We start from the raw sequence: 9,622 nt of genomic DNA on the forward strand, positions 1-9,622 counted from the left end.
GCAAAACCTTCTGTTCCAACTTTTCCCCTCCTTCCCCTTCCCCCTTCCCCTGGATGGCAGGCAGTCCAATACATGTTAAATATGTTAAATTACATGTTAAATCCAATATATGTAAACATATTTATAGTTATCTTGTTGCACAAGAAAAATCGGATCTAGAAAGAAGGTAAAAAAAAACCTGAGAAGGAAAACAAAAATGCAAGCAAACAATAATAGAAAGAGTGGAAATGCTATGTTGTGGTCCACACTCAGTTCCCATAGTTCTCTCTCTGGGTGTAGCTGATTCTCTTCATTACTGAACAATTGGAACTGATTTGAATCATCTCGTTGTTGAAGAGAGCTACCATATGCTTATATTCTTGAACCTTCTTAGGTAGCCCTTACATCTCTGTTGGTCTTCAATTTTGCATCTTCAGCTTTCTGTTGGATATCTTGAGCTGAACTTCATGTACACATTTTAAACTCAATATGATGTAAACTTAATTCAATATTACTCCCTCCAATCACTCTCCCTGCCAAATCCTTCTCAAATGCAGTGTTTAAACTGTCTAACTCTGGAAGCACAAGGATGCACACCCACAAATACACATTGTCTTCCTGGACATAGTGAAAAAAACCACACCTGAAAGGGCAATGGTAATGTGGTATATGTTTGTCCAAGGAAACTTTCACTTTCAAAACCATGGGTACTTGATGCTCTTTCTTCATAGAAGTTTCAAAAAGTTCTGCAAAATATTTTTATGAATGAATTAGTTAACTAATATACTGTGCTTCTACTTCTCAAAGAATCTAGTGGCCTCTAGGCTGATTCATGCTGTCGGATAAGAATTGGGTAACAAATGTGGATATCGGGATAGTAAAAATAGAAGTTGCTCAGTGAATATTGTTGATCTGGAAGTGGTAATGGGGAGCAAGGAATACTTTTCCTTCTCTACTATGCTCAATTAATCAGGAGATATGGGTTAAAGTGTAGTCAAACCTTGAAAGAGTAAAAAAGAAATCAGGATGGAGCTATATTTTAGTGAAGGCTGAAATGAAAATGAAATGAATGAAAAGTAAGTTTAAGATGAAAAGAAGTTTGCTAACTATGGAACAGGCATTGAAGAGGGCACAATGGCAATTTATATTCGATAGCTGCTCTTCAGAAACTTTTAACTCTCAAATTTTGTCATACAGTGGACCAAGGAGAGAATACAATTCAATTGTATTGATTATTCAACTTGATTATTTATAATAAATGAATAGTGATGCTCTATTTTGTTCATTCTGAATAAAATATCCCTTCCAACAATATATATTCTAGCTACTAGCCAGAATCCATCAAAATCAAGCCATGTGCAAAATCATCTTTTCTCTCAGCACAGATTCCCTTATAAAAGGGGAACATTTGTTTTTTTTTTTATTGTGTTGATGCCTTTTATGTTTTATGACAAATAAGAGAATTTCATGACAAGTAAGAATAAAAGCTGTAATTTTCATAGTACTTTAAGATATGTACTTTGGTATCTTGTTTTTGGTGTTATTATTTCATTTAAAGAGGTCACTAGTAAGTCAAGAAGAATTATTTGCCCATGATACAGAATTAATAAGTGGGTAAGGAAGATTTCTACCTCACATGAATCATCCTTCAAAAAGGGGGCCAAACCTCATGTCATCAAGTCCAGCATCCCTGGCATAATGCATGGCTCTTCCTTCTGGGAGAGTCCTGACTTCAGACATCAAGAAATGATGATTTCTTTTCCCTTTAGCTTCAATCCTTTCTAAAGGACATTTACTTTAACAAGAGTGCTGGTGACTAAGTGTTTATGAGTGAGAAAAGAAGCTCTGAGGCTCAATATGACATTGAGAAATATATGCTCCTTCTTATTGATACTGAACTCCTGGTGAATGTGGGACAATTCATCTCCAGCTTCCATTTTTCTTTTGACTTTGAGGTAAACTTTCAGGTGAAAAAGGAAAACATAATCATACGTGTATTTTCTAAAACTTCAATATTAAACAGCCTAAGAGATAGAACAGAAAGATATTTTAAAGGTCATCTTAAAGATCATCATTTAAAGACCTCTTTTTTTGACAGATAAGAAAACTGAGGTCCAGAAATCTTTTAATTGGTGCAAGTTCTTCTAATACCCAAGACATGGCTCCTTTCCTGCTCTCTGCATTTTCATGAATGATAGCAAAACTTTTATTCAGTGCACCTGAGTTAAGACAAAATTTCATGGGGCAGCTAGGTGGCGCTGTGGATAGAGCACCAGCCCTGAAATTGGGAGAACTTGAGTTCAAATATGACCTCAGGCATTGAACACTTCCTAGCTGTGTGACTCTGGGCAAATCACTTAACCCCAGTTGCCTCGAGGGAAAAAAGGATAAATTTTCATTTAGCCACTGGGCAAAGTTTTCTTTTTATGGGAAGAATATTTGTTATGGAAAGGATACTTTCTTTTAATGGAAAGGATATTTTTTTAACTAATTGGCCAAATGCTTATCTGTTCTCTAATAATTGGCATTTCCATAACACTCTAGTTCTTACAAAATTCTGAAGGTTCTCATCTTAGCTCATTCTCACTCTGATGAGTTTCAAGTTCAAGGCTATTATCTCCTTATTGGGATCCAGGAGTAACCTGGAGAGCTCATAATTATATCTTCACTATGAGTGCTTCATTGTGAGTTTGGGATGTTTTCCTGAATCAAAATTACCAAGAGGTCAGTATTTAACTAACAAATAAAAATACAAATGTTTCTTTTTACTCAATGCTTGTGGATATGCTCTCCCCTCTACAACTCACTTATAGGGAGCCTCAAATTAAAAGTTGCTAAAGGAATTTTCTCAAGCTAATAGATTTTCAAATTCACCATCAATATTAGACAAATCATTTCCTCTTATATTCTTTGACTTGGGCCTTGCTTCTTAATATGCTGTTAATTTCATGACTGGCAAAGCTCTCTGCAGTAAGTGTTCATCACATAATTTATGAAGGTTCGCTCTCCCAACCCTGCAAATTCCACAGTTTCCAATGTTTCTTCAACTAAAATATCGACGGAAAAATAAAACCAAAGAGTCAAAACACAGAGACCGATGGTTACTGACCATTGTTTGAGGAGGGTCTGAGGCTTTTAATCACCATGAAGTTTATAGCACGTTTTTCACTGAGACAGAACCAAGAGAAAAATCCTGGACCAATTACTGCCTTTCAACTATATTCACTTCTGGTTCAGGAGAAAATGAAATTAAATTTTTTTAAAAAAATAAAAAGAACTGTAAACATTTAGAATGTAATGGAATATTTGTAAGGGCAAACACAATTCTTTTATGACATCCTCTGACAACAGGCAGAGAACAGACTTGTCCTTGGGGTCTCATTGACTAAGTCACTAAACTGGGACAGTTAATTTACTTCCATTCTATAAGCATATTGTTCTTGCATACTAAAAGAGTAAAAGTAATTTTGGATGGTAGCCAGTCTTTCATTAAGCAACTTGTGGTCATTATAATTAAAATGATCCTAGATATATTTAGCAGTACAGAATGTATAATTTCCTAAGATCATCAACCAAAAAGCTCATATTTTACAAATAACAAAACTCAAATCCCCAGAAGTCAACAGTTTTAGCCAAAGTTCCACATCTGGAGTATACAGGCTTAGAAAGGATATCCTTGGAACATTCCCTTAGTGTTGCTCCTTGATGTATGATCCAAGTGTAAAGAACAGAGCTATTTTAGAGGCCACTTTCTTGGCCCATATCATCTAGCACAAAGATCTCTCAAGTTAATGGTACTTCTTACTTTCTTGTTAATTGCTTAGGACCCCCCCCCTTCCTCCCCCAGGCTGTGTGCAGTGAAAGCTGTCACTTGGCTACAGGAAGACAATTGAGGAGGGAAAGGCTGTCTGCTGCTTCATATGTTTCCAGTGCCCAGAAGGAGAGTTTCCAATCAAATTGGTAAATGTCTTCAAGGGGCTTCCCTAATGAGATCCTGACACTGAACAGTGAGGGGTTGAGCTTTTGGAGTAATAGACAATCTAGAGAAACATAATTGCTCCAGTAATAGGATATGACCATCAAGGAGTCAGGATAAATGTCTGAAAGAAGGACACAGAGATGGAAATACTGATACACAGCTAAATAATTGTATCAGACATTGTAACATGGCAAGGACATATGTGTATATGTATATATGTGTGTGCGTGTGAATGTACATATTAGATGTCTTCCCTTATTACTTTATGGATCAGGAACTACTGTTCTCATTCTGGACCTGAGCATTATAATAGGGGGAATAAAGGTGTACTGGAACTCACACTCATTCTTACCTCTGAGAGGTAAATTTAAATTTTTTAGTGTAAGTATTTATACAGAGGATATAAGCCAATGTTATTAATTAGAGTTTGATTTGTTTGTTGATTAGACTTAGGAAAAGGATGTTAGAAAATGTTGATAATATATATTCAATTTACAAGTGGACTGCACATACATCTTTTTTCTCCCCAAAAGACAATTGTTTAAAATTTACCATCATAGCCCTGAATGAAGGTGGTTGGCATTTAGGCATATGTGCCAATGGATATATGTAATATGGTGGAGCTGAGGCTGGGCACAAACTTTCACATTTCTTCTCTTTTGGAAAATAAAGGAGAATTTGACCAAGATAGGATTGGAAGAGCTGATTCCATATGCGAGTGGCTCAATTCAGTACAAAGACTCACAGTACTTAAAGGTTTCATGAGCCAGCTCTTTTAAGCTTCTCTAGTCTGGAACACAGAAGCATTCATATATAATGTCAATAGGGAAATTGAGGCTCAGGGAATTGAAGGAAGGGATATAAATGACAGAGATTCCTAGTAATTTTCATCTTTCAACCATGTTCTGCATATAGTCCCTATAGAAGGAAAGAGAAGTGCAGGAAACACATACAAGAAACTAAGATATAAAGAGAAAGAGACAAAGGCAGAAGGAAAGAGACAAAAGAGGCAGTGGTGCATATAGGAAGACAAGGATAGGGACACACAGAGAGAATATATCTTTCTCTTTAGCTTTACAAGTCAAGAGATGACATTTGATGTGATCAAACAAAAACTGGAGAGGGGAGGATGGTAGGACCCCTGGTTCAGTGGCTGGGGCTTCCCTGTTTGCTATTCCTTTATAATCCACTCTGGGAAAATGAATTTTTTCATACATACAGGCACTTGCTGATAACTCCTACAGTCTTTGTTAGGCTGACTTGTAAATAGTGCTGCTCCTGTGACATTGCTCACCTTCACTGCATACAGAGGGAGAAAACTTCCAATCAGTGGGTCCCCATCTCCAGTGAGGCTGGGGCTGATTTTGTGGAAGCAGATGGGTTCCTCCGCCCTGCAGAGAGAAGCAAAGAGCTGCAAGCACAGTGTCAAGAGCAAGGGAGAAAGCAGACAGAAAGTGTCTCTCCGAATGTGAAGCATCGTGTGTCTGAACGTCAGCCAAAGCCCCTCACTTGGAAGAAGCCAGGGAGCTGCCTGGACCGGAGCAGAGTCAACTTCTTGGGTCATTAACTGATGGGGAACTGTCCAGCATCTGAAATATTGCTGGTGTTTAGTCTTGAGTTTTACATCTATATATGAGGAAACAAAAAGGAGAATGAGTCAGGCCCCCGTTTAGGACAAAGGAAACAATATAAGATGAAGGGCTAAATTTATAAGGTTCCCTTTGCTGGTTGACAGTATTTAGTATCCTCTTGAGTGGATGCTGAGAAAGGTCCCTCCTCTGGTCCCTCAGCCTCCAAAGAGACATCTGGGTCTATCAGGAGCTAGCTCTAGGGGCATCTCCAGCTTGGTCTGAATCCAAGGGGACAACCAGAAATCTAATAGCATGTTTTGTCTTCTCTCTACCTGTTTCCAGAAGCGCTCACAGAATGGTTGAAACTTTGGAGATTCAGTAACTCCTAATCAGCTGCAAATAGCTTTGTGTTCCAGCAGCAGAACAGGGAAGCAAGGATTCTGGGTTTGGCCCATGTTATAATAGTGAGGAGGTTCTGGGATGAGATTAAACGTGGATAGATAAAAAACAAAACCTTTTGGTTTAGGCAGCTGGGTTAAAAGTGGACTATTCATGACCACAATGTGCACCATGTTCTATAAGTTGGGAAATGTTGCAAGCTGCCCCACCCCAATCAAAACAAAACAAAAATAATTGAAATATTTTGAAGTTACATCCCAAATAACAGAAAACTTATCAGGTTCTACAAGAAAGAATCAGAGGGATTAGAATATGATATTCTGGAGGGCAAAGGATCTAGAAGTACAAATATGAATCACCTACCCTACAAAATTAAGTATACTCCTTCAAGAGCAAAATGGTATTCAGTGAAATGGAGGACTTTTCAATATTCCTGACCAGAGCCAAATAGAAAATTTGACTTTCACATATAATATTCTAGAAAAGCATAAAGACATAAATGAGAAAGAGAAATCATGAGGGACTTAATAAGTTTAAATTGTTTATATTCCTATATGGGAAGATGTCACACAGAAGAACTTAATCATTATTAGGGCAGTTAGAAGGGTATATATAAGAGGAAAGAGATGTGAGTTAAATATGATGCATAATGTCTACAAAATGAAAATTAAGAGATGAGAAAGAGGACTACATTGGGAAAAAGAGAAAAGGGAAGTTAATGGGTTAAATTATCTCAAATAAAAGAGGCAAGAGTTTTTTCAGTGGAGGGGAAATTGGAAGAGGTGGTGGGGAACACTTGAACCTTACTCTCATCAGAATTGGCTCAGATTGGGAATAACTTCATATTTTTCATTCTCTTTAATAAAATGTTTTAATTTTTATTTAACCCATTTATTCTTGAAGATTAAATTATTTAGTCTCTTATGTTTCCACGTTCCCTTATTAAATAGAATTTTTATTGTGCTATTATCTGAAAAGGATGCATTTAATTTTTGTTTTTCTATACTTAACTATAAAGCTTTTAAGACCTTAACATATGGTCAGATTTTAAAAAGGTACTATGCACTGATGAGATTTTTTTAAAGGGTGCATTTTTTTCCTACTTGGATTCAGTTTTTCCAGGTAGCTATCATATCTATTTTATCTAAAATTCTATTCATACCTTTGACTTCTTATTTATTTAGTTTTGGTTAGATCTATCTAGTTCTGAGAGAGGAAGTTTGAAATCCCTTACTATTATAATTTTCCTATCTATTTCCCCCTGTAATTCAAAAAATTTTGATGCTATACTATTTGCTGCATATAGATTTAGTATTGGTATTACATCACTATCTGATACTATTTATCTTTGCTTATTTCTTTATCTCTTTTAATTAAATCTATTTTAACTATCTTTGTCTGAGAACATGGTTGCTACCCCCCCTTTTTTGCATCCACTGAAGCATAACAGATTTTACTCCAACCTTTTGTAAAGACCAATTGATATGGTAATTAAGAGATCTTTAAGGGACTCATTTAGTAGAAGAGAGAAAGCATTCAGTTGAGCTTCCCCAACATTCTTTTCCAAACAGATTGACAATAATGGCTCACACTGAATGTGGCAGTTACAGAAGCTCCAAAACGTCAGCGTAAAACATCATGCCAGTCCAAGATGACACAGGAGATCAGAAACGGGGATCTGTGACATGGGGAGGAGGCTGGCCCAGAGCCATGGGGATGGACCACAGTGGTAGAGCTAAGAGATGGTGAAAGAAGCAATTGTCCTGCTAATACCTACTTAAGAGCAGGGAAGAAGCCTTGAGGATCAGTATGACTTTTTGCTTCAAGAGATCAAGGACCCTGAAGAACAGTAACATTTCCTGTCCCAATGGAAAAGAGAAATAGAGTCTAAAGTAGAATCCTGATTTTGTGAAACACATTGAACAGTAATAAAACCCTCATGACTTGAGAAGCCAGAAGGAAATAAAGATGCTCCCTTCCCCACTGAGGGTCCTCTTTCTCTGAGTCTAGAAGACTCCTGGGAGGAAGAAAAGTGATTTACTGGGATTAAGATAAGGTTCCATGAAGCTACTGACAACCATAGTCCCAAAGGGGCCAGAGGAGAAGTGTGTGTGTGTGGGGGGGGGTGAGAGTGGGCTCACCCCATGTCTCATAAGCTGCATCTCCCCCTCTCTGTCTTTTATTTACCTGGCCATGTGTCTGCCTCCAGGTCTCTCCTTGCCATCCAAGATGCTTCCCCTTGCTTCAAATGGGAGATGAGGTCCAGTCTGGAGGCTGTGAGTCCTGCTTATGGACAATGGGGAAGGGAAGGGGACAGAGAGACACCTCAGAATCCAATCTCCTGCCTTCTGCCTTGGGGAAGGTCCAAGGAGGGTCACAGGATGTCTGAAAGATACTCTACATGATGCATATATGTGTGCTTGTATCATATATGTAGGGAACAAGTCACAAAATGCAGCAGGATACAGAAAGGCAAACCCTTCACTGAACCCACTCCCACCCTAAGAGTCCAGGAACCTTTCAGGCCTTCAGGGATCTGCAGAAAGTCTTGGAATTAAAGGAAGATTTGGGCACAGGGGGTTAGGGTATGGGGGACAGGGCAAAGAGAGAGGTTCAACACCATCGATTTGCCAGTTTCCAGCTATATAAAGCAAATACTTTTAACCTGGAAATAGTCTGAAAAACAAAACCAACAAAACAAAACCTTTGACTTTTGTTCCCTAAAAGATAATTTCTGATTCCTGTTGGCTAAACAATAACTGGCCATTATGTGAAATGCCCTAAAACATTTCAGCTAGCAAACAGCAGGCCCCATGGTGCACATACTGAGTCCAGGGGAAGCCATTCTTACCAAGGCACATCAAGTTGCTATAGTTCTTGAGAATCACCTTCCTGTACGGCTCCTTCTGAGAAGAATCCAAGAGCCCCCACTCCTCTTGGGTGAAATTTATGGCCACGTCCTTGAAGGTCACTGACTCCTGAAAAGCCAAACACACATGTGTTGAACCAGACAGCAGCCTTCACATGGACCTGGGGGCAAAGGGTTTGAGCAGGGTCTAGCCTTTTAGGCGAGGCTTCAGTGTTCCCAGATCAATGATACTGAATATCATTTTCTGAATCCTGCAACAAAATAATTCTTGATAGTCTATTTGTGGAAACACTTTAAAAAATGTTTTTGACATTACTTTTCTAAGATTTTGATTTCCATTCTTTTCTCCCTCCTCTCACCCTCCTCAAACCGGCAATCTGAGATGGGTTCTACATGTACAATCATATTAGACATATTTGCACATTAGTCATGGAACCACCATCAGAAAAACTGGTTTCTCTTGTTTTTAAGTGTCAACAAGAATGTTGGAGGAAAGGTACTTTCTGCTAAGGTTTGAAATCTCAGTTGATAATGTGGTATTTCTCCCTGTAGCCGAGGAGAGAATGTGTTTTGGACTCTAGATCTCTTGAGATAAATTTTAGAGAGGGATTATGATAAGGGATAACTCCGAAAAGCTGAAGAAATTGTTTCTGTTGTGACAGAAAAGTTGCAGAGGGCATAGAGAAAGGAGATGCAGATATCTTTCCAGACAAAACTTTTTATCTTATTTGTGAAGAGGATTTTTGTGAAGAGCATTTATTTCTTATCTTGGGAAAAAACTAAATGACAGAGGATGATTTTCAAAAATGAAGGGAAAACAGTTGA

General features: G+C 38.0%; 1 protein-coding gene across 1 annotated transcript in view; it reads right to left on the reverse strand.

Annotated features, from left to right (window-relative positions):
- The window catches only part of LOC100928103 (vomeronasal type-2 receptor 26-like), a 441,302-nt gene extending 432,226 nt beyond the window's left edge, over positions 1-9,076 (reverse strand). Inside the window, 3 exon segments of the mRNA XM_031949196.1 lie at positions 5,188-5,584; positions 8,116-8,211; positions 8,780-9,076. Of these exon segments, the coding sequence (XP_031805056.1) occupies positions 5,188-5,584; positions 8,116-8,211; positions 8,780-8,789 (503 nt within the window). The 5' untranslated portion in view covers positions 8,790-9,076.
- Positions 9,077-9,622: the final 546 nt, after the last annotated feature.

Source organism: Sarcophilus harrisii, chromosome 1, assembly GCF_902635505.1.
Source record: "Sarcophilus harrisii chromosome 1, mSarHar1.11, whole genome shotgun sequence".
NCBI classification, from domain to species: domain Eukaryota; kingdom Metazoa; phylum Chordata; class Mammalia; order Dasyuromorphia; family Dasyuridae; genus Sarcophilus; species Sarcophilus harrisii.